Source organism: Sarcophilus harrisii, chromosome 2, assembly GCF_902635505.1.
Source record: "Sarcophilus harrisii chromosome 2, mSarHar1.11, whole genome shotgun sequence".
In the NCBI taxonomy this organism is placed as follows: Eukaryota; Metazoa; Chordata; class Mammalia; order Dasyuromorphia; family Dasyuridae; genus Sarcophilus; species Sarcophilus harrisii.
Window position 1 is genome coordinate 247,258,755 of NC_045427.1, and position 25,844 is coordinate 247,284,598.

The following is a 25,844-nucleotide window of genomic DNA, read 5'->3' on the forward strand; positions in this document are numbered from 1 at the left end:
CTTCAGTTCTTCCTTCTCAACTCCCAACTCAGGGTACTGAGGTTCAGTTTAAACACAGCAAAGGGCTAGATGATACTTGGTCCACAGGCAACCTTGTACACCAGGGTTTTTTTTCCTACTTGTGAACCCCTTTTTACCTAAGAAATTTGTATGTGATCCCATGTATCTAGTTAGATCAAATAAATATAGAAATCAAAACATTTACTGATAACCATAATCTTGTAACTCCCACATTCAGTTATGATGGGTTGTGACCCACAGTTTAAGAAGCTGGGCTTTCCACATGGAATAGTCTGGAATGAGATCAAAGAAATTCGGTAAGAGGCAAAGAAGAGCAGAAATGCACGCCAACACACAAAATCTGGTTCTGTTCTTCAGCCTCTCAAGTAGTTTCAAGTCTGCCCTGAACTAGTACTTAGGCAGTATTGCTTTCAACATTGTTGACTCAGTTTATTCTGTGAAAGACCTCTGGGCTCTCCCAGCTCCCACATAGATGAGGCACATTGCAGATACCCTCTACATTCACACACTAAATGATAATATTTATACTATTTATTGCCCAGGAATGATTGTTGAATATTTGTGGTAGCTTGCTTCTAGCTACTATGTAGCATTTCATTGTTTTCAATTTTAATTATTCTGAAAACATGGTAGGATACATGATTTAAAAGTAAATAGCAACACTGAAAAAAATTACTGTTAAAAAGGATGAGTCTTCAACTTTGTTCCCAAAGAACAGATGAGAAGATACACCCACATCCTTTCTTGGCAGAGGAGAGAGATTGTGGCTGTGGAACACTGCAAATATTATCAGACTTGGTTGATATGTTGGGTAATTTTATTAAACTGTTGTTTTTCTTTTTTACATTAATTTTTTTCTATAATATATGGCAGGAGAGTCATAAACTTTTTTGTGTCCCAGACCCTTTCCACAATTTGATGAATCTCATTTGATGAATTTGATCTCAGAATAAAGTTCTCAAATACATAAAATAAAATATATCAAGTTACAAAGGAAACATCATATTGGAATATTACTTCAAAAAGTTTTTTTTTTTTTTTTTTTAAGTAAATGGACCCTAGCTTGAGAATTCCTGGCATATGGTTTGATTTGGGGGAAGAGGGGTATAAAAGAATATATTTGTAAATGTAGAGAATGTAAAAAGAAAATATATAAATAATTATTTTTCAAAAGATATCTTGATAGCAGAAAGAAAAATGGAATTATTGAAAGTGCTACACAATCTCCCACATGAAATCTTGCCCATTCTCTTCCTTCTATTCAATTATGGGTCCTATTCACTCGTCATCTGAAATATTTAACTATTTCTACATATGTGTAGATTGAATGGCCTACTCATCTAACTAACTGTATATCATAATCTGAGCAATATTCATTCTTTATCCATTTAGTTTTTCTTTTTTTAATTAAAGCTTTTTATTTACAAAATATATGCATGTAATTTTTCAACATTGACCTTTGCAAAACCTTTTGCTCCAACTTTTCCCTTCCTTCTCCCCACTCTCTCCCCTAGATGGCAGGCAGTTCAATACATGTTAAATATGTTAAAATATATGTTAAATTCAATATATGTATACATATTTATATAGTTATCTTGCTGCACAAGAAAAATCAGATCAAGAAGGAAAAAAAACTGATAAAGAAAATAAAATGAAATGTGATTCACACTCAGTCCCCACAGTCCTCTCTCTAGGTGTAGATGGCTCTCTTCATCACTAAACAAGTGGAACTGGTTTGAATCATCTCAGTGTTAAAGAGAGCCACGTCCATCAGAATTGATTGTTATATAGTCTTGTTGTTGCCATATATAATGATCTCCTGGTTCTGCTCATTTCACTTAGCACATTTGGTTTTTCCTATGTGGATTTTTAAATCAATATTTTTTGAGAGGCATAAATCTCACTGAGGAAGACTCAATTCCATCAGACTACTTGTCATTCACAAACAGGAACATCTGGAGCAGACCTTCTTAAACTTTTTCTACTTGCAAATCCTTTTCCCCTGAGAAATTTTTACGTGACCCCAGGTATATAGGTTTATAAAATAAGTATACAAATCAGACATTCGCTTATGATAAATCATAATTTTGTGATTCCCCACATTCAGTTAAGAGTACCCATATAGGGTTATGCCCCCCAGGTTAAGAAGCTGAAATCTGGAGAACTTCACTACCTATTGGGAATCTATCTTCCATTTAATACAAGATATCCTCTATGACAGATACTTTTTTCATATCTCTTCTTTGGGAGTCAAATTCACATTCATCATAACTTTGTAACATTCACTTTTGTTTGCATTCTTCCCATTTAGTCATTGTCCATTTAGATCATTTCCATATCCATTTATACATAGTAAATTTAATACTTATTATTATTTCCCCTGGTTCTATTTACTTTACATCAGTTCATATGCTTTACAGCATATATTCTTTTTAGCAGCACAAGATATTCCTTTATACTTATATATACATCTCAACTTGTTGAGTTATTCTCTTTCAGTGGCATCTATTTTGTTTACAATCTTTATGACAAAAAAGGTGCTACTATAAATATTTTGTTGTAGTCTTCTTTTTGTCATGATTGATATCTTTGGGATATATGCCTAGTAGTGGGATCTCTGGGGATCCCTTCCTTTGCCTCATTTAGTGATGTTTGAAAGAACATTAAAATTATTAGCTATTGCAAAATAATAGATAACAAATAAAGCTTTTTGGTTTTCAATGCAATTTACATATATTATCTTTAAAATAGGTGCTAAAGATATATAGTCAGTCCAATTTTACAAATTGAGGATCAGAAAGGTTAAGTGACTTGCTCAAGATCAGTCACTAATAGGGGCCAGAGGCAAGATTAGAATTTAGGTCTTTCATGATTCCAGCTGCAACATTCTTTTCACTATACCACAGTGCCTATTTCTCAAGGACTTTTGTATGATTTTAATATATACATAAGAAACACTGTGTTGGAAGAGAGCCATTAAAACTGAGCTCTGCTCTGCTGAATCAAATGCTTTTTAAAAGTAATCAATAAACAATAAACAGTGGGATCCTGTATTTATGTGACTGTAAAGACTCATGCTACAGAAGATTCTGTGAAAGCTTGACTATTCCCTTATCACATTTTCATTGACGATAGCCTCAGTATAGATCATTCTTATAAATGTTTTCTTGAGATGGGAAAACAAACACAGAGAACAGTAATTTCTGATGTCTCCTTGGCCACTTTTTATTTTATTTATAATATGATCTTTTCCATTCTTATGGACTCTACCCCTCTTTGCAATATGTTAAAATTTTGGAATTGTGGCACCTTCAAAATAGTTTTCATCTCTATGTTAGTAATTAAGTTGACCTGCTTTTCTAATCTCGTTTTGTTGGATACTATTTCTATTTCTTCATATAACACTGATTATTAGTTACTGAAGTAATAGAATCCAAATGCAATAGTTCCACTGAAGTCAATATGGGAATAAGTAATTGTAGACATGCTGGTAGATTTACTCCATTTCACATCTATTTATTGTCTTTTAATTGCTATAAATGCTCTTGAGATGATCTGACTTAGTTGAATCTCATGCCCAAAATCTCTGCACAAGTTAAAGAGAAAAAAAATGACTTCATATATACCAAAATTTTCTTATAAGTACTTTTTGGGATCACAAAGAATTGGAAACAAAGTATATACCTATTCATTAGAGAATGGTTTAATAAACTAGTGATACAGGAACATAACAATATTACCAACATATGAACCAGAAAATATGAATACTTATATGAAGTGATACAAAGTGAAATAGGCAGAACAGGAAAATAGCATGCATGATAACTACAATGTAAAAGGAAAGGACAAAAACCACAAAGAAGAAACTATGTTATGTGATTATATGCATTTATTTGTGAAGAAGAATGTGTCTTCTTCCTTGTAGATTCTAGTTGTAGATTATCACCTACACTTCTAGAGACACAACTGATATATCCGTTTCTTTCTCCTGAATTGCATTTCTTCCTTCTTTGTTATATGGAATATCTTGATTAATATCTTGCTCCTTGAGACAGTGATGCTGGAGTGACTATAGCCTGACCTCCAGATTCCTTTGGCTTACTCTCTCATATTTGGAGACTCCACTCTCTGTACCTAGAATGGGAAAAAATGAAAGAAAAGGGCAAGAAGGTGACTTTTCCAGAGATTGTGTAACCTTGGGTTGGGGTTGAGGGGGAATACCCACCTTCCTTCTCTTTGCAGCCTGGTCTCACCAAAAAAAAAAAACAAAAAAACCTCTCACCACCAGGGAATAGATGAAGACAAAAACAGCCAAAGTTGACTTCAGTTTTTTTGAAGACTAACAGTTCTGTTTACATAGTCAAGCAAAATAATCTCCTAATATTATGGGAGCTAACTGGCACTAGTTAGTTACATAATGTCCATGCATGACCCAAAATTTTCTCAAGACACTTCCCTCACATGTCGTTACAATTCTCAGAAAACAGCTTTTTAGCATCCTCCACACCATCTCATCCTTAGCACTCTTCATATGGAGACATCATCTGAATCATTCTATACATGGGTAAGACCATTACAAATAAAATCATACTCATCAGAGTCAGTATCTTTATTTTTATCCCTTCCCCATTTTTTTCTTAGGGTCAATAAATTTTAGATGAGTGAATTAGGTTTTAATTCCAAGAAAAATTCTAGAGCAAATCCTTCCACCACCACCCCCCACTCCCCAATCCTCAAGCAAGGTCACAAGCAAACAACAACCAAAAAGGTAAAAATACTAACCTTTGATCCACATTCAGTCTCCACAGTTTTCTCTGGATGCAGATGGCACTTTCTATCACAAGTTTATTAGAACTGAGGCTGAATTACCTCATTGCTGAAAAGAGCCAAGTCCATCATAGTTGATCATCACATAATCTTGTTGTTACTGTGTACAATGTTCTCTTGGTTCTTCAGCCCTATTTTCTTCTCTGTTAAGGCTTTTTTGGGATAGTGATTCTGTTATCCAATTTGTCATTTATCTTTCCCATCTTTATAGAATTATCAAATTTGCTAAGCATGCCATTTATGTCTTTTATCCAAGTCATGAATGAAAATATGCAGGTCTATGGACAGTTGACATCCCTTGGTCACTCACCTGAAAGCTCTAGCACCATGTCAACATCAAACCATTAACCATTATTCTTTAAGATAAGTTATTTAGGACAGGGCTCTTTTCAATAGCAAGGTAATTCAGGCCAGTTCCACTAATCTTATGATGAAGACTGTGGGAACTGAGTGTGGATCACAACATAGTATTTTCATCTTTTTGTTGAACATGTTTAATATATATTGGTTTTTTTGCCATCTGGGGAGGGGGTGGGAGGAAAGAAGAGAAAGTTTTGGAACACAAGGTTTTGCAAAAGTCGATGTTGAAAAATTATCTATGCATATGTTTTGAAAATAAAAAGCTTTAATAAAAATAAATAAATACAGTTTTATTAGTTATTTGACCCCAAGCAAAAAAAAAAAAAAAAAAAAAAAAAAAAAAAAAGAAAAGAAAAATATTGGGCTGAATCTAAAATGAAATTAATAGGGAAACATTTAAAATTTTAACATTTGCTAAAAAAATCAATCTCATGAGCACAGCATGAGGGATACATGATTAGACAGCAGTTTGTCCGGAAAGAATCTGGGATTTGGGGTGAACTTTAAGCTCATTATAAGTCAATATTTTTAGGTACCACCCAAAAAAACCTAATGTGATTGGGGGCTTCATAGCTTATAGTGTTAGAGCAGAAATAGTCTCCCTATATTCAGTACTTCAGACCACATCTGAAGTATTGTATCAAGTTCTGGGTGTGATAGTTTAGTAAATTAATTAATATATAGCAGAATATGAATGAAAGGGTAACAAGAATAATAATAAATACCATTTATCTAGTACTTTTAGGTTTATAAAATGCTTTTAATATAACATAATATTTCATTTGATTCTCACAATGACTCTGTAATATAAATACCATTATGATCCTCATTTTATACATAAGGAAACTGAAATTAAGTGACCTATCCAGGAATCATGGCTATTAAATGTCTGCGCAAGATTGAATTCAAGTCTTCCAGATTCCAGATCCAGTACTCTATCCATTCTAATCAGGATGATGAAGAGCCTTCTGTCCATGTCATGAAGATCAAGTAAAGGAAATGGGGTTACTTAGCCTAGACAACAGCAGGGACATGATAGCTCTCTTTAAATATTTAAAGGGCTGTTGTGTAAAAGAGTGAATATTAGACTTGCTCTGATTGGTTCCAGGAAATATAATCAGGAGCAATGGATAGAAGTTGTAAAGAGGGAAACTGAACTTTGATGTCAGAAAAGACATAAAGAAAATTCTAACAATTAGAATCATTCAGAATTGGAAAGGCCCCCAAAGGAGGGGATAGGGTGCTCCTAATTAGAGATCTTCAAGTAGAGATTGAAGGAATTTTGGGGGGTATGATTTAGACTATCAATCAATCTATCCATAAACAGTTATTAAGCACCTAAAACATTCCAAGTGGTGTGCTAAATAGTTCGACTGTTGAGGTCCCCTCCAACTTGAAAATATGTGATTCTGGGACCAGATGATCTTTAACATCCCTTGCAGTTCTAAATTGGCATTAGTATGATCTATGTCCTTTCTGGATTTTTTTTTTAAACATATTCTCCCAAAATCTAGAGTCAGCATCAGACCATGTTTGACTCCCCTCACCTTGTTTGTCACAGACTCTTTATGTTTGCTCCCAATTCAGGTAACTCCCTAGGACTCCTACCTGTTTCCTTTCTCTTAGTGAGATTTAACACTTCCCACCCCTTCCTTCATTGTCTCCTAATTTGTCTCTCTGTTTCCCCTTCTCTTAACTGTCATGCATACCTTAGGCCACAAGAGGGTAGCATTGTCTAGGATACTTTTCACTGGAGTCCAAATCCTATTGCTTCCTAACAGCCAAGTAGGCACAAATTTCCCAGTTCTTATTGAACACTATCTGATTTTCATGGGGCATTAGTGATTTGAAAAAAAAAAAAAAAATAAATGTATGTTCATTCCCCATTTGGTGCATAGGGAGCTTAATTTCTATTGCACTAAGAGCTCTTCCTGGTCGTATCCCAACAATAAGAGACCCAAATGTTTTGAGAATCAGTGACTCTTAAGATTTAATTGCCCTGCAAATAGAAGAGCACTAAATAGAGGACAGAGAGGGAAATCAGGGCTCAAGACATCCTTTCTTCAAGTATAAAATTGGGATAATGATGGTACATACCTCACATGGTTGTTGTGAGGATCAAATGAGATAATAATATAAAATCATTTCATAAATCTAAACTGCTAGATAAATGCTATTTATTATTTTTTTTACTATATAGTATATTATATATTTTATTTTTTTATTACTATTCTGAAAACTCTTCTATTCACCTTCTGCTATATATCAATGCCCTTACCAAACTATTACACCCAGAACTTAATATAGTACTTCATATATGGTCCGATCCTCCATCCTTCTCAAGTGCCTTGAGAAAACAGTCTTGGTCTGCCAAGAGCAGATACAGAACCCACCAGCTTAGCCCAGCCCTATTCGTTATGTGCTTCTTGTTGTTTTGGTGGGGAGCAATGATATAAATCTCCAAGATTAAATATGGAAAGCCCTAGTGGGACAAAATGGCTCTCACAGCTGGTGTTGAAAGTATCATAGGACTTATAAGCTGAGAGGGACCTTGAAAATTTAAGTCTAAACCTCCTATTTTATTAAGAAAATTGTAGCCCAGATAAGTTAAGTGATTTGGCTAATGGCATACAGTAAGTGGAAAAGCCTGGGTTTAAACTCCTGAGTATCATTTATATGTGGTTCTTAATCTGAAATCATGGATTGAATTCAGTGGGTACATGAAATTGGGTAGGAAAAATAATATCTTTATCTTAATTAATATCCTTTATAATTCTATGTATTTCATTTCATGTATTTTAAAATATTTTTCTCTGAAGGTGTCCACAGGCTTTCCAGACAGCCAAAGGTGGCTTATGACATAAAAAAGATGGAGTCCTTGATCTACATAGTCAGCCATCTATAAAGATTCCTAGTTGCCCTCCAAAGGGTAATTACCCTCTGCCTCCTCACTACTGCATTCTCTAAACAGATGACTTCTTTTGGGGACAAGGGAGCCCACTAAGATTCACCACCCTGGTCAGAACATGAATTTTTTAGCAGCAGATAAATGAATCCAGGCCATTTGTGCCAAGTTTTCTGGGGCTGTGCTACTCAGGCACAACTTCCAGTCCTATCACTGTATGTTTGGAATCTCCTGGGCCTGAACAATGCTTCACTCCCCCTTGCTTTGGATGCTCGGAGCTCTGGACAGTGTGAATCATCAGAGATTACTGCCCCCCCCCCCTTCACTCTAACCTAACATTCCCTCTTCCAAGTAGATACCAACAGCAAAACAGAGAAGGGGGACAGATTCAGAGAGAGAGAGGATATGCAAAAACAAGAGTGGGAGGCCCAAGGGACTTGAGGAGGATTTCAGAAATTAATGTGTTGGATGTTCTAAAGCTCTATGAGTCCCGAGTTTCCAGTGGGAAGTAATAATTCCTTATTTTCTCTCCCCATGGCTTTGGTCTCCTCAACAAGGGAATATTTCCCATCTTACTCCATGTAGATCCTTCATCTTTTGTCTTATTCTCTTCTGATCCCCACCTTCCTCCATCTGCCCTTTCTTTTATCAGTCCTTCCCTTTTCTTACCCCTTTCATCTTCTACTTCTGCCCTCCCTTCTGTTAGCATCCCCTTTTCTTTTTCTCTTTCCGCTCCTCCTTTCCTATAGAGTAAGACAAATTTCTATACCAACTAAGTATGTATGCTATTCATTCTTTGAGCCAAACCCAATGATTCAAATAAGGCTCATTTCCTTCCCTTCTTTTCTTCTACTGTAATAGGTCTTTTGTGTTCTACCCTAGTCTCAGAACCAGTGCCCTGACCTGGGTAGTGCTCCGCAGAAGGTGTTCTCACTACCCTGAGAACTCTTGTGCCCCTGCCCATGACTGAAGGCACTCAGATGTGAGGGGGCGGTGATGGAAGGCCCAGCTTGCTGTGGGGGGGGGGCCTTTAGTCAAGCAGTCAGTCCCGTGAATCAGGCATCTGGCTTCCTTTCTCCTCCCCACAAAGCCCCTGCTTACACAGTCAGACATCTAGACTGGAACAATCCTAACTTTAATTCAGATTTCCAAATGGGGATCCTGAGCCCTCAATGTGCAGGTCTTTAGAGCATCATTCCACTGGATCCCCACATGTGTTTACATGAGTATATAGCGTCTTAGGAAAGGTCTCCCCCAGGGGAAGCCAGGTCTTGATTGCGTGGGAACCCCGTAACCTTTCTCCCCTAAGGTCTACGGTATAAATAGAATGGGAGGATGGTGAGGGGACCTTTGGGAACGAAGCAATGGCAATGATGGGAGAAGTGAGGCATGAGAGAGAATGATATGTGGAGTGGAATGGTTCACACAGGAAAGAGACACAGAAGGTGGGAAACCTGGGAAGTATCAGGGCGCTCATGGGCCACCTCCTTGCCCCATCCAGCAGCCATCTTGGCCTCCAGGGCCAGGGGCTGAAAATGACCCTTTCTTGAGCCAGAGGCAGGATGATAGGGACAGGGCGAATCCCTGAGGTTGGGCCTCTGCCCAGTCAGGGAGAGCACCCTCAGATGAAGACTGCCCACAGCAGGACCAGCAGCAGCACCAGGATAAGCACCAGGAAGATGATGGAGGCAACCCAGGGCCCCTCCTTCTGGGTCCGAACCCGGACAGGAGCCTCAACCGGAATGATGTTGGTCAGGTTCAGCATATATCCAAGGGTCCAGCCGATTTCTGTCTCTGAAGCCTGGCCAAGGAACAGAGGAATTAGAGCGGAGGCTGAGCCTGAGAACCCCTATGCAACCAGAGAAGATGGAGCCATACTTCTCTTACCCTGGGCCCTAAAACTGTGTGTGGTTCAGAAGAATATTATCGCTAAGGGAATCCTCAGTGCCATTTAACTCAGGCCAAGGCCAGGCAGAGACTGGAGGCTTGCCATTTCCTTCTGCAGCTTCTTATTTTTTTTAAATAAAAAGGAACGGAGGAAACAGGGTTAAGTGACTTGCAGGGTCACACAACTAATAATTGTCTAAAATTGGATTTGAATTCACAAAAATAAGTTTCCTGACTCTAGATCCAGCACACTCCATTGCATCACTTAGCTATTTTACATTGAAATAGTACTTTGCAAAACATGTCTCTGTCTCTCAATAACTTATGAGATTGGTTGTACAAGTATGGTTATCACCATTTTACAGATAAAGAAAATGAGTCTCAGAGAGGTCAAGTAACGACTAGTTAAAGATCATAACAACTAGCAAAAGGAAGACCCAGGACTCACGTCCAACTTCTCTGACTGCAAATCCAATAATCTTTTATTATTATTATTATTATTAAAGCTTTTATTTTTCAAAACATATACATGGATAATTCTTCAACATTAACCCTTGAAAACCTTGTGTTCCAATTTCTCCCTTCTCCCACCCCCTCCCCTGGATGACAAGTAGTCCAATATGTGTTAAACATGGTAGAAATATATGTTAAATCTAATATATGCACACATATTTATACAATTATCTTGTTGCACAATAAAAATCCAATCAAACCAGAAAAAAGGAGAAAGAAAATAAAATGCAAGCAAATAACAACAAAAAGAGGGAAAATGCTACATCCAACAATCTTTTCATTGTAGAATAAGGATGCATTTTGAGAGGGAACAGTTAAGAAATGAGCCAATTGGGGGCATTTCAAAATTCTAAGGATTCCACGAAATCATCTAGTTCACCCCCCTATCTAAATAAGAGTGAATTAAATATGTATAGAAAAATTGCACATGTTTAACATATATTGGATTATTTGACAGCTAGGGGAGGGAGTGGGAAGAAGGGAGGGGAAAAAATTGGAACACAAGGTTTTGAAAGAGTGAATACTGAAAATTATCCATGTATATGTTTTGAAAATGAAAAGCATTAATTTTAAAAAAATGAAAAAAAAAAGAGAGAATTAAAGAGAATTCTCTCACCTAAAGAAAGCTCTGGAATTTGGAATACAAGAACCTGGACTCAAATCCTTATTCTGTGATTTATGACCTCTGTAGACAAGCCACTTCTCATGTGTGAGCTTTCATTTCCTCCTCAAATGATGGTAGTGGACAAGATAACCTTTCAAGTACCTTCCAGTTCTAAATATAGATTCTCTGGATTCAGGGAACCCCTAGCTCCTCCTAGTTAACCAGAAAGTCTCATTTCCCTTCTTCTTCTCTGTGGATCAGAGTCCTGTGTCCTCCCACTAGACAGCTGTTCCTATGTTTCCTGTTTGTTTTTTGTTGCTTCTTAGTTTCCTAGGAAAAATTCCTCACAAGAAAACTTTAACTTGGTCTCTGTTAAACCCAAAGTGAAAGGTTGTTTGCACATTTTACTTGAGGTCATGAGGGGAAAGGCAGAGACTTGGGCAGAAATGAAAGAGTAGGCAGGGGAAACAAGGGATTTTGCAGGATCTGACTTCAGACATCAGCGCCCTTCTCATTCTCTTGGTATTCCCTAAAGCCTCCTTGAAGGCCCTTGTCTTCAGGAAGAATGTGTGGATTTCCCTCCTGTTGCCTCCCAAAGCCTGGGCTTTCTCCAGCCTCAGCTTCCTGCCTAACACTCCTTTGTTGCAGACCTGTGCCAGTCAACTTGACATGGGCAGGAAGAGGCCAGGAGTGGAGGAAATGAAGCGGGGAGAGTGGTACTAAGTGTATTTTCCATACACTTGATCCCCAAATAACCCATAACAAACTGCAGTTCCCATGGATTCGATGGTCTTCTTCATGCTGATGTTTCTCAAATTTGCTTCTCATCTCAATGTGCCCCTCATATCTCTAACTGCTCACTGGATATCTCAAATTGAATTTCCACAGATATTTTAAATTCAATGTATCCAAAACAGAATTCATTGCCTTTTCCTCCAAACTTTCCCTTCTCCCTAACTTCCCTCTTATACTGAGGGTTCCACCATCCTTCCAGTTATCTAAGCTCCCCACATAAGTGTCAATCTTGACTTTACTCTCTTCCCCTTCCCAATAGCTAATCTCTTGCCAAGACCTTAATATCATCTCTCACATACACATCCTTCTCTTTTCTAACCCCCACCACCTTGGAACACTCTTAAGAATGGACTATTCCAATAACCTGCTGATTGATTGCCTTATCACAAGCCTTTCCCAACCTCAGGTCATCTTCCACTCAGCTGTCAAAGGGATTTTTCTAAAATGCTGATATGACTACATTACTCCTTATTCTAGGAGCTCCAGATGCCTTCCATAGCAAACATAAAATCCTCTGTTTAGCTTTCAAAATCCTTTCTAACCCGTCTTCCCTCCCTCACCTGTACGGTCTTCTCACACCTCACCCTCTGCCCCTCCTATTGACCCAGGGACACTGTCCTTCTTACTGTATCTCAAACAAGACTATCCATTTCCTGATTCTGGGCATCTTCATTAGCTGTTCCCCATACTCAGAACACTTTTTCCTCATCTCTGCCTCCTGGCTTCCTTGAAGTCTCAACTAAAATCTCATTTTTCTAGAGGAAGCTTTTCCCATTCCTTCTTAATGCTAATGCCTTCCTTCTGCTGATTTTTTCCCGCAATGTGTATATTGGAAATACATACCAAATAATGTATGTAGCTTGTTGTCTCCCCCATTCGATTGAGAGTTACCTAGATTAAGGACCATCTTTTGCTTCTCCCTTCTCCCCATATTCTCAGTGTTTAGCATAGTGAGGGCTTGATAAATGTTTATTGACTTATTTTTCAGATCACACAGAAGGTCAATTATTAGCAAAAAAAAAAAAAAAAAATAGAAATCGTCTATTTCGTGTGGAGAGAGAAGTAAGTTCAGGGTTCAGACCAATCTTGGTTCCTTCTTTTGTGGAAAAAAACCATGCATTTTGTCAAATTTTGCTCCCCTAGATAAGGAACTTAAAAGGGAGCAGCCAGAGAAATGAGAGTTCAGGGTTCTAGCCCCCTAACACATACTGTAGGAAGTCATTCTTATAACTGTCTCCTCCCATCCCAGAGACCCACACTCACTTTCTGTTGGAATCTGATAGAGGTCCAGCTCTTCTCAGAGAACTTGTAGCCTTCCAGGAGGAGTATGAGGATATAATTTGCATTAGCACAGTAATCTTGCAGCCATTGCTCCTTGTATTTGGGATAACTGTCAGTCACCTGAAGATGAGTGGACAGGGCCATCTGAGAGCCTGTCCCGAGGTGGGGAGGAGACTTTTGCCTCTCCTTTCCATGGACAAGCAGACCCCAGACTTGGCTGGTAAAAAGAATACAGACTGATGGACAAGTTGGGGGCCCTGGTGCTAGTGGTTCTACTCTGCCTAAGGACTGTACAGATTCTAAATTTGGGCTGTTCATAATCAGACAGTACCACCTTCCCTTATATTATGTGACAAGAATGAGAGACTTCAAATTCATCTAATAGACGACAAGGACTCCCCAGGTATCTAAATCTGACTTCTGATTTCTGCCCTCTAGCTACCGGGGCTCAAGACCCACCCAGCAGCCCCCCTCCACACACACAAATCTGCATGTTTCTACGGGAATTCCCAACCTGGATCCCACCCTCATTTATGAGCTCACATCTTTCCAACTCCGGTGGCAGTACTGTTCAATGATGTTCTTGACCTCTGACAGAGATTGCCCTGAGGTGATGTTGAGGAAATTAAAAGTATAGAAGAAGGCAGAGAAAGCCTGCAGGACAAAATCAGAGGATGGGGTGTCAGCAAGCCCAGGAAAAACCAAGAGCTTGCCCAGATGGAAGCAGCGAGTCAGTAGGGGCAGCCAGCTCTGCTGTCTCCCTACCCTCCTTGGGAATGCTCCTGATATAACATTAGTGGCTCCCTATAATCCAGAGTCAAATTCAAATTCTTCTGCCCTGACGTTCAAAGCCTTTGCAGTCTTCTCTAATTTTTCTCTCCCTCCTTTCCTCCTCTCTGTGCCCCTCTCTCATGCTCCTCCCTTTTATATTCACTAATCACAGCTTGGCCTGTGGTCCTGCCTCTATGAGCTCATGCCGTTCCCACTCCATGGCATGTCCTTTCTCTACCACCAGCATCTCTTTCACTTGCTTACATTCTTTTTTGCTTTTTGCTGAGGTTGGGGTTAAGTGACTTGCCCAGGGTCACACAGCTAGGAAGTGTTAAGTGTCTGAGGTCAAATTTGAACTCAGGTCCTCCTGACTTCAGGGCTGGTGCTCTAACCACTGCCCTACCTAGCTGCCCCAACCTGCTTCCATTCCTACCAATGAAATAGCTTAACACAGCACTGGCACATAGTAAGTGGGGAATGCTTGTTGACTGACCGACCTCATATAGCTCTTTGTTTTTTTACATTCTAATGCATTTATTATATAATATTAACAATAAAATAATAAACAAAATTATCTTATAAAATTAACAAACAATACATTTGGAAGGAAACTTCCTCAAACAATGCAGGTCAACACCATCTCCACCTGAGGCATCAAGAGGTCGTGACTCATCCAGGGTCTCTTAGCCAGGATATAACAAAGGAAAGACTTGAAGCCAGTCTTTCAGACTCCTAAACAGCTCTCTATTCATCATACTATGCTGCCTCTCAGTAGAAATATTGTCTTATTTTTTACCAAAGAAGAAGCTCCCCCTTCATTTATATGCCTGAGGGGGGACTGGAAGCTAGACCTCCTGACTCCCAAGTCTAGCATTTATTGCACCACACAGCTTCTCACTGTACATTAAAGTCATTTATGTGCATGGCTTGTCTCTGTCTCACCACTGGCCTATAAATAGATAATTTTTTGTATGTAAATAAAACCTTGTATTTCTCCCATATCTAGTATACTACTCTGCACACAGCAGGTATTAGATAAATGCATGCTGCACTACCCCAGCCTGAGAGGTAGCCTGGGAAAGGCAATCTTGGGTGGTTGTCCCCGGAGACCTCAGCCAGCTGACATTCTTCCCCTGCCCCCAGATCATCACCCCTGCTTCCCAAGGACTCTGACTTACAAAGAACTGGCCGCTCACGTTGGGCTGGTAGGTACCATTGAAGGCACAGGGAAAATGGGGACCACAGGTAGTAAAATTGAATATGGCTCTGATGGCTTGCTGGCACTTGGTGACATTGCCTGTGCCCATCAATGTCATCTCCTGGTTCAAGTTGAGGCCACTTGGCTGCAGGTAGGATGTGCAGGGGCTATTGTAGATAGACTGGGCCATCACGTTCTTCTTATAGCCCTTGTGGTAACAGGGATGCTCAATCTGGCCAGGGGTATTCTGCAACTTCTTGAGGACATGGAGAATAATAAGAGTGTAGCTTCAAAAATTTTTTTTAAAAATAAAAATAAAATTAAAAAAGAGTGTAGCTTCATCAAGCCTCAAGGTGGGCCAGGGGAATACCCAAAGATGCCAGTTCAATCCCCTCATCTTTCCTCATCTCCTTGAAGGAAGAAAACTCCATCCTTAAGAGTATACATTTCGTGAGCTCCATCACTGATGGCCACCCAGTGGCCAGATGCCATGTGCTGGCTCCAACCTTCCTCAGCAGGCATCTCTCAACTGACACTCAACCAGAATCTCATACCTACTTTGTTTCCAGGTCCTATTTCTGCTTCTATTTTTGTACTACTCTTTCAAGTCCAGCTAAAACCTAACTTCCTCTAGGAACCCAAACTGACCCCTTTAGCTGCATCAAAGTTCAATATTCTGACCTATGTTGTTCACCGTTTTCCTCCTGTAGGTGTTATATTCCTCCCCCTTTCCCTACCCCAGACCTTTAGCTATCCAAGTCTATCCAAGACTGTCTCATAGAATAATAATTTGGGCCTGAAAGGGACTTTAGAGACCAACAAATTCAACCCTCTGACTTTACAAATAAAGGAACTGAGATTCAGAGAAGACACATAGCTAGTAAGAGCAGAAACATATTCTGAAATGAGATCCTCTTACTCTAATTCCATTACACCTTAGTGTCTCTTTGAGACTTTCAGATCCCAAGGAATCTGCTCTTTTTCTGTCTTCCCTTTTTTGTTATTGTTCAGTCATATGTAAACTCTTCATAACCTCATTTGGGGGTTTTCTTGGCAGAGATACTGCAGTGGTTTGCCATTTCCTTCTCCAGCTCATTTCACAAATGAGGAAACTGAGTCAAACAGAGTAATATGGCTTGTGTAAAATCAGACAGCTAGTAAGCGTCATGATCTGAGCTAATAAAGATGATTCTTCCTACTTCGGGCCTTTAATTCTATCCCACATGACTATCCCAATCTCCTTCTACAGCAGAGATACAACTTATTCTTTTTCAATCTGGATGTGGTCCCCTGTCTCCCCTAGATTGTGAACTTTCCATTTACATTGTTCTTGTGAAAGAACCCAAAGGAGGCATTTAATATTTGTTGATGTTGAATTCATCCCCCTGAAGCAGGGCAGGATTACCCAGGATTATCAAGAAGGACTCCTTTGGTACTTCAGGAATTTGGGGCTGGGGAGATAGAAAAATGGGTCATAGCTTTGCAAAATTTTTCTTAGGACCTTGTGTTATTCCTATTCACCAGACTAAAAAATGTTGTCCCCACCCCCTGTGAATAAATCCTATGATACCCCTGCCAGCATCCCCTATCCCCCATTATGCAATGTTCTAACAATGTGCACCACTATCTCCTTCTACTCCGTTCCCCAAATTCTTCAGAGTGCTCACCTGGCTTAACTTCATGATCACTTGCTTCATTGCCTGGGCCTGCCCATAGCACAGGTAGCTATGTGTATAGATGGAGTAGTTGAAGCCATACAGACGGAAATGGGAGGCAGTGGTTGAGTCTGCAATGGGCTCACTGGGGAAGAAGCTGATCTGGGTTGAAGCCCCTCCTAGGTCCAGGGCCCCAAGCATCTTGGTTGCCGGAGGACGGATCCAGCCTCCATTCTTTATTGAATACTGTCCATACAGAGGCAATGTTAAAACAAGCCCTAGGGTATGTGGTCTGGGGAAATCAAGGGCTCTAAAGGGAGGAAGTGGGTAGGGAATATTATTTGAGGAGTTAGATGGGATACAAGAAAGAACAGGGCCAGGATAGCAGGCAGGGAGATCAGAGCCTTCAGAGAGATCAGGAAGTGGGAAGAACCTTGGTGAAGATATCCAGGAGATAATTGATGGTGATCCAACCATATGCTCCCTCCTCAGCTCCAGAGATGATCCGAGCTCCTCGGAAATCCATGGGATACTGCTGGATGGTCTTAGCCACCTCAGCCAGAACCCAATCAGCAGCTTTTGGGTTCTGCAGACTAAAAGAAAGTTCAAAAGTCAATTTCCCTCTCCTCCTCTATTCTACTCCCATACTCAGGCTCTGTCAGGTAGGGGACCAGAAAGGTAAAAGGAGAAAGAAAATTTCCAGGGAGACAGGGAGAGAAGAGTCCCAGAGTAAGCAGGGATGGTAATTCTCAGAACAAGAGAGACCAGGTACAGTTCAAAGATTTGGAAGGGATCTCATAGATGGTTTGGTTCAGTTCATCTATTTGTCTATGGCCACTCAAAGAAGTAGCAGAGCTGAGGTAAGGGAAGAAGAAAAGTAGAGTTAGGGGATCATAAGTCGTGGTGGTGGTGGTAGAAGTAGCCCAATAGAGGGTCTTGGGAGTTGGGAACCATAAATCCAGAGCTGGAAGGGACCTCAGAGGTCATCTACTCCAACCCTCTCATTTTACACATGAGGAGCCCGAGGTTGGGGTCACTTGTCCAAGATTATCCCCATAGTGGCAAGATTTGCACCCATGGCCTCCTCTCCCTCGGGAGCTAGCGAGAACTCTTTCCATTAGATCACCAAAATTATTCCACCTGTTCCCCTTTTCTGCCTGAGGGGTGGGAAGGCTCGGGAAGGAGTGCAGGAAGGGTGGGACCGGCAGTCCCTTCCCAGTAGAAGGAGCTAGTACCTGAGGATTCTCATCCCCGCTGTCGCACCCAAGTACACCGGTGTCTGAGCCAGTTGTGCGGCTGGGATCAACTTCACGGCTTCGTCTAAACACGACCGCAGGGAACTTCCCGCCGCCTCTGGGTTGCGAGCGTAGCTGGAGATGCCGTCGCCTGCGGGCGGAGTCATGTGGGCGCCCGGGCAGGTGTGCGCGAGTTCAGGTGGGGCGGGGAGTGAATGGGAGCAGGGGCAGGGAAGGACTGGAGAGGCCGCGGGCGGCGGAGGGATACGCAGGGGCAGAGTAAGCAGAGACCCACGGGCATTGCAGGGAAGGGTAGGGGACCCCGTGGGGTGCCAAGTACACATTGCCTCTCCCGCCCTCGGACAGACCCTCCACATCACATGTCATGGTCTGGCTGACCACGCCGGTGTCGTTCTCCTTGTCCGACGGCCACTGGTATACAAAGAGCGATGTGTGCGAGGAACCAGCATCAAACACGAGACCGAACTGAGGGATGAGTAGGGGAGGGGAGGCGGTTTGAGAAGGTTCCAAACGGTAACTTTGAGGGTCAGAGATTTGGGAAAGTAATAAAGAGAGAGGGTTAAGAAGGGAAAATTTGGGAAGCTTAAGGAAGGGATGGGGAGTATCAAAGAAGGAAGACTGGTTTTAGGGAAGGAAAGACTTGAGGGGCTCAGAAAAAGTGAGGAGGCTGATGGGGAGAAAGGGGTTTGGAGATGTAGGAAGAAGAGGAAATGGGGATCAGGGAAGAAAGATATCAGGATATAGAGTTTAGGGGCTCAGAAAGGAAAATTTTGGTCTCTGTGGATAGTGAAGGAAAAAAGGGAAGGGCTTTAAGGTTCAGGAAAGGAAATTTTTTTATGTTAAATTTGAGGGGTTAAGGGTAAAGAAGGAAAGATCTAGGAGCTTTGGGGAAGGGACGGGATGAGATAGACAAGAGGTTAGGGGTTGAGATAGACAAGAGGAGGAGGGCTATGGGATGCAATCACCTTGGTTCCTGGAGGAAGGGTGGCGTTAGTGGCTAGGAAGGTCAGCACCAGGGTAATAACTGTGCATACAGTCAGGGCCAATGTAATGGAAAGCACACAGCGCTTCATATCCAGTCCCATTGGCTCAGCAGCTACAGATTCAGGAGCTGTAGGGAGGAGCCAGTGAGTCTAAGCTGCCACCCAGCCTGTGGAATCCCCTGTTTGAATCATTCTACACAGACTAAGCCCATCTCCCTATACCCACTGACCAATTCTTCCTTCTTCAGCCCCCACTCCAGAAGAATCTCATCTTGCTGCCTCAGCATCTTCCTTCCCTCTATACCAGGCAAATGTTTCTGGTGAATGAAGGAGGCCCTTTTCTCAGGGATGCCCAGAACCTGATCCTCCTTCCCATAACCAATACCTCCCTTCCTTTCCCCTGAGCCATTAGCACAGGATCAATATGACAAACATTCAGATCACACAAAACACAGCCATTCCCAAAGTCAGGGGAGAAGGCTTTGCCTTAAACCATCAATAATCTCTTGTCTGGGTGTAGGCTGCCTGGCAATTATAGCCTGAAACAAAACAAAGACATCAGCCTACCTGCGCCTTTCATCCTAGTCTATTCAATTCATGGGCAGGACCATTGTCAGCATCTAGTCTAGTCAGAGAGGAAACCACTCCCGTCCACTCTGGTGGGCCCAAAGTGTAGGAGTCCTAGGAAAATGACTATTCCACAAACAAATTCCACAGCAATTCAATTCAATAAATATTTATCAACTACCTTTTGGTACCCAATGCCCCCCAAAGGTGGGGCTATGATCCCACCTGGGCAGAGATGGGGGGAGCCAGAGCCCAGGAAGTGGGAGGCTTGGCCTGGGTCTTGGTAGAGCTGCAAGGTGAAGCATAAAATTAAACTTCCTGCCTCTTTCTGAGGCTTCTTGGTGAGTCAAAGTATAGCACGAGACGCTTAACTCTAGTGTCTCAGACTAGAGCCCAGGGGAGGAACTCATACACACCACCCATCCTGTCCATCAGCCTTTGCTAAAACCATAGTCCTTTCACATAGAACTTTGGAAGTGGGAGGAAATTTAAGAAGAGGGATGGGGAGTTAGAGGGAGGATGGTTCCATTTCCAGCTCCATGGGTGTCATGGTCAGCTCTTGCCAATAACCTCAGTAAAAGACATCTTATTTTCTTATGAGAAGTTTCTTTTTCAGCTGGAAAAGGAAATGCACCTAGTGTTCCCTCCATGAGAATTCTGGCCAAAAACAGGAGAAACCAGGCGATGGCCTTTAGAACACAAGTCTTTGAGGTCACACCCCATCCATAAAATGTGGCTAGAAAAGGGATTGGACAGGTGATTTCATTGGAACAGGGAAGTCCCAGGTGGTTGACACCTTCTCTCCAACTTATAATTTAGAGAGCTGCCTTATTCCCTGAGAGGACATGATAAGCAGCCAAGGTGGACTTGATCCTAGAACTTCCTAAGCTCATAGTAAGTCTTTTATTGACTGTGTTATAAAGCACTTTCAAGGTAAGAAAGATAAAAATGAAGTTTGGTTCTGGTTTCTCTATCGTGATGGATGGAATTGACCATGAAATTTGGTCTTTATAAGGACCCAGGAAAGATCCATAGAGGATATTTGCATCTGAGAAGCCTGAAGAATCCACCTCCCCACCCCTTTTTGAACATATCCTGCCTACCTCAGCTAGTCACTTCCCATTCACGCAGATGCAGCAGAGAAAGGGGCAACCTACCCCTTAAGCCAAGCTAATTTTCAATTTCTAGCAATACTCTGAACTGGCCATGTACCATTCTGCTTCCATTTTCAAAGTAGAGTTTTCACTAGAGTTTAAATACAATTAGCACCCACCTTGATCCAGGCCAATAGAATTCAAATCAGACTGAAGCCATAAATAGGAATAAGGGACAGTCAGTCTTTAGGGCTATACTGATGCCCAGTTTCACCTAGTTACATGCATGTAGCTGTGAGAATAGTATTAGACAGATGAACTTAGCAACTTCTCAATCAACTTAAGTCTAGAAGAAGATGGATCACCATCCTATTCTCCTTTCCATTCTTTAGCCCTCCCAGACTCTGAAGGGAAATTAATTTCATCCTCCCCTTTTCCAGTCCCCAACAGTTGAATTCTGGGTTTCTATTTTTGTATCTGCCATGAACCATCTTTGGATGGTTCTGAAGCAGAGCCTCAAGGAGACTAATCAGATGGGGTCCTCAAGCTGTCCATATCCATTCAGTGTTTGAGGAAATGGGGAGACAGTAAGAAGCATTTCCCCATCCCACTGCCCTAAGGAACTCCCAGAGACCATGTGGAAGCACAAGCATAAGACCCTCAGCTCAAGGAAGAGAAGAGATACAGGGCTGAGGCTGAGCAGGGCTGTTTCTCTAGGGTAGGGAGAAAAAGAGAGGCTAGAATATTTTCTTTATCTCCCCAAAGATACCACATTGGACTCTGCATCTTTTCGAAGTTCTTTCATTTTCACTGCCTCCCCCTCAACTCTTCCCCATGGACATATTCCTGAACTATAGGCTTTTTCCTCAATATAGTTCCATGGTCCAGCCTGTCCATGTGCTGCTCAGTTCCTTCTGACTCTTCCTTCCCTTTCTCTTCCATAATCCCCTCTCCAGTTTGCTTTGTCCTTTTTCTTCTCCCCGTCTCTCCAACACTTCTTCCCCATGGGGTGCATGGTAGAGAAGCTCCCTCTTTACCATCCCAGGTCCCATCACTGAGACCAATCAGTCCCCATCCCTGCCCTGAGGGAAGTAGATGGTATAAAATGAAGAGCCATAGACTAAGGGCATTTCTCCCAGCATACATTCATAGTGTATGTCCAAGAGTGCTGGATTTGTAATTAAAGGACATAGACATGAATTTTAGCTTTGCCATTTACTATCTGTGTGAAATTAGACATATCTCTACTACCCTTTGGCCCTCATTTTCTCCTTTTGTAAAAACCATGGAGTTAGACTGAATGGCCTCTTCCCTTTTTTCCAGCTCCTACATTTTATGATTTGGGGTCAAACGTAGCAGATCTGGGGTAGGCAACACCTCTAGGGTTAGTTTCCCTCCCTCCAGGATTTATTTTTCTTCTCCTACAGACAAAACTCTGTCTACAGAAGAAAGGGGTATGAGGGATTGAGAGGGGGTAGCTATAGAACAATTTCCCTACAATTCAATGACCCCTGGGACAATAGTTGTCTTCTTGAAAATGGGCACGGAGCACCTCAAAGACGACTCACCTGAGATGATCAAACGCGAGCACCACTACTACGGTGAGGATCCAGATCCTTTGATTTTTGGAATAATGCAACTGTAAGGACAATAGAAATTTTATGCAGAAGAGGTGGAAGTTAGGAAAGAGAAGAAACCTAACGGAGTGGGAAGAGAGGTGAAAGGGAGGAAGAAAGGACCTGAGGCACGTGGTGATAGTTGGGAACCTGGAACTCTGGGTTCTTTGCATTCTGGAGCCCCTCTATTTTTATTCTCCTCTGTTCCTGGGAGAAGGGGCGAGGAGGTAGGGATAGAGGATCATCAACTTCTCTGAAGGGGCCCAAACCAACCTTCTTAAAACCAGGGTACCTTGTCTTCCCCTCTCTTCCCGTACCCAGGCTTAGGCTCCAGTGGCCGGCTAGGCTCCGGACTCAGGCACTTGCAAGATTCCTTGACGACTCGAGAAGCCGGAACCAGAGAAGAAATCTCCCGGACTTGAATTGCTGGGTGTAGTCCAGAGTGGGGTACAGGGGCCTTAAGCAGGTCTCCCGGTAGCCTTACTTCGTCTACCCTGTCTGTATGCCTACCAGGACAAGAAGTCAGAGGACAGCTCCTGAAATCCAGCAAAGCTGAGCGTGGGAAAGATCCGAGGTACGAGCGGACTCCGACAGCCTCAGAGTCCAGTTCTCTCTGTTACAGCCTCAGAGTCCAATTCCCTCTGTGCTAGCAGTCGCCCCAGGCTCTCTTCATCGAAGGGGTCGGGGATCCCGGTCCCTGCAGGGTCTGGGCTTGGGTGGGTGCTGTCCGCTGCCCGGGAGGTCCCTGAGTGAGTGCTGGAGGCTTTTGGGCGGCTTTCCAGAAGGCGGCAACTAGCTGGGGGCCCCCTTCCCTTACCCCTCCCGAGCTTGAGCCCGCCCTTCCTGCCCCTCCCCCCCCCCCCCCCCCCCCAAGGCTGGGGACGACGGTAGTGGAGGGAACCGTCTTTTGCCTGGCCCTTGGGCTAAACCTGCGAGATCTTATAATAGCGATTTTCATTCGTGCAACAATATTTATTAAATGTCTACAATGCGCAAAACACTGGATCTGGTTGGGGGGGGGGGGGAAGATATGATGTGGAAATGATAAAGTCTCCACCTTCATGAAGCTCACGGTCTAGCGAGGATCCTGGACCCAATAGCCATAGCGCAGTCACGCAAGATAAGTGTTTTAGAGAAGTGAAAAACTAAGTCTTAAGCGAGGACCTGCGGGTGTAAGAGAAGGGCTGAGAAGGACAGAACAAAGGCCCCTGCCCAGCCCGGACGCTCCAATTTGCTTTGGCCCGGAACCAGGAGAAGTTTTCTCGGGGGTGGGGCGAGAGGGGAGCGGCAGGTGTCCTGACTCCTCCTTCATGTCTGGTCTTGATTGGAGAGGCTGGAGCCCCCCACATCCTCTTTCTCCCGCCCTCCCTCTAGTCCCCCGCCTACCTTGGGATGGGGGGATGGGTGAAGCTGTACTGACTACTGCTTGCACAGCGAGGGGCTTCGGGAACGTGAAGGGCGGAGAGAAGGGCTGCCCTCCTCTTCCTTACTTCCACCTGGGTCGACCTCAGGTGGGGACCACACCCGGCTGATCCAGTGAAGATCAAAGCTAGGAAACCTTAGCCGCAAATAAGAGAAGTAACCTTTGTTTGGTGGCTTTTTGTTTCGGGCCATCGCTCCTGAAGCTGCAGAACTGTTGCGGCCCCCAGTTCAGCGCCAGCCCAAGAGAGGCAGCTCGTGCTGGCCCCAGAGTCCGGGAAACCTCTCGCGCTGTTGAAGGCCGGTCTCTGACACGTACTGACTGTGAGACGTTAAGCAAGTAGGTCACTTTACCTCCCAATGACCTAGAAAATCCGCCAAGACCCTAAGGGACTGAGAATGAGTTAAGGGAAATCCTTACACTGATGGACTCAGAAAAGGTCACATGCTAGTATCTGAGATAGGAAAAAACCGCCTCTAAGCTATCATAGAAATATTACACATACAAGTGTAAGTATGAAACTAGGGGAAGTGTAGTAAGCTCATGACAGATCAGCAAGTGATTAGAAAGGGGGAAGGTTATTTGGGGAAATCTTTTGGAGGAAAGGCTTCTTAAAGAGGGAACAGGATGACCACAGACTTCAGAATGCTTCTGATTGATGCGGCCACAATTTGGGACTCTAAAAGACTGGAGATAGTTTGTCTCTGCTTGGAAGCTTGCTGGTAGTCTAGAGGTGCAGAATGAGACATATTTTCAGAAATGAATGTTGGGTAGATGTGTTCTGCTTGCCTATACTTAGGGTTTGGTGGGGAGGGGAGTGTAAGTTATTGGCTAGTGAGAGAGATACAAGGAAATAAAGCAAAGGAAGAAATGGAAACAAAATTCAACAGGGAACACAAGCAGGAAAATTCTATTGTTCCTTTGATAAATATATGTGCCTTCTAAAGGCAAAATGCACATAGGAAAACCGAGGCTCAAAATGGAGATATGATTTGTTCAAAGTCATACAACTAACCAGGGACAGCTGGATTCAGACCTAGGGCTACTGACTAACTCCTAAAGCGCATATTCCTTCTCTATCATGTTTAAGCCTAGCAGACCTTTCACCAGTATCAGCTTGAACTCTGTCCATTCCAGGATTTGCGAGGGGACTTTGAGACAGGTGAGGCAGGGGTCAGAGCTCCCCAGGAATCAGGATATCAATATCAATAGTCTGTGCCTGGACCTGGCACTCACTTGCAAGTCACTTCTTTTAAAAAAATTTTTTTAATATAGCTTTTTATTTACAAGTTATAGGCATGGGTAATTTTACAGCATTGACAATTGCCAAACCTTTTGTTCCAATTTTCCCCCTCCCTCTCTCCACCCTCTCCCCCAGATGGCAGGTTGACCAATACATGTTAAATATGTTCAAGTATAAGTTAAATACAATATATGTATACATGTCCAAACCGTTATTTTGCTGTACAAAAAGAATCGGACTCTGAAATATTGTACAATTAGCTTGTGAAGGAAATAAAAAATGCAGGGGAGTAAAAATAGAGGGATTGGGAATTCTATGTAGTGGTTCATAGTCATCTCCCAGAGTTCTTTCACTGGGTGAAGTTGGTTTAGTTCATTACTGCTCCATTAGAACTGATTTGGTTCATCTCATTGCTGAAGATGGCCAGGTCCATCAGAACTGATCATCATATAGTATTGTTGTTGAAGTAGATGATGATCTCCTGGCCCTGCTCGTTTCACTCAGCATCAGTTCATGTAAGTCTCTCCAGACCTTTCTGAAATCATCCTGCTGGTCATTTCTTACAGAAAATAATATTCATATGCCACAATTTATTCAGCTATTCTCTAATTGATGGGCATCCATTCAGTTTTCAGTTTTTGGCCACTACAAAGAGGGCTGCCACAAACATTCTTTGCAAGTCACTTCTTGCCCCTCTGAGACTCAGTTTACTCTTCTGTAAAATAAATTGGAATAAACTTCATAAGGACCTTTCTAACTGTTATGTTGGACATTTGTCCCCTACAAATTCCAGATGAGCTTCATTTCTGAAAGGAGACATTTATGATCACCACTGTGATTCTTTTTAG

The 25,844-nt window shown here is 42.2% G+C and overlaps 1 protein-coding gene across 5 annotated transcripts; it reads right to left on the bottom strand.

The window, feature by feature from the left end:
* Positions 1-9,227: 9,227 nt before the first annotated feature.
* On the bottom strand, positions 9,228-22,742 carry LOC100932670 (ectonucleoside triphosphate diphosphohydrolase 8). 5 transcript variants are annotated; one of them, XM_031951879.1, is made up of 11 exons: positions 22,651-22,742; positions 22,286-22,356; positions 19,039-19,184; positions 18,421-18,538; positions 18,053-18,203; positions 17,251-17,410; positions 16,830-17,063; positions 15,143-15,418; positions 13,737-13,847; positions 13,176-13,313; positions 9,228-9,914 (listed from the first exon to the last, which is right to left on the bottom strand). In XM_031951879.1, exons 3-11 carry the CDS (start codon positions 19,156-19,158, stop codon positions 9,735-9,737), a joined length of 1,488 nt encoding a protein of 495 aa, XP_031807739.1. In that variant the 5' UTR covers positions 19,159-19,184; positions 22,286-22,356; positions 22,651-22,742; the 3' UTR covers positions 9,228-9,734. The 5 variants fall into 5 exon arrangements, with proteins under 5 accessions (XP_031807739.1, XP_023350164.1, XP_023350166.1 ...); XM_023494396.2 differs by having other exon boundaries at positions 22,626-22,704; XM_023494398.2 differs by having other exon boundaries at positions 15,143-15,415; positions 22,607-22,690.
* Positions 22,743-25,844: the final 3,102 nt, after the last annotated feature.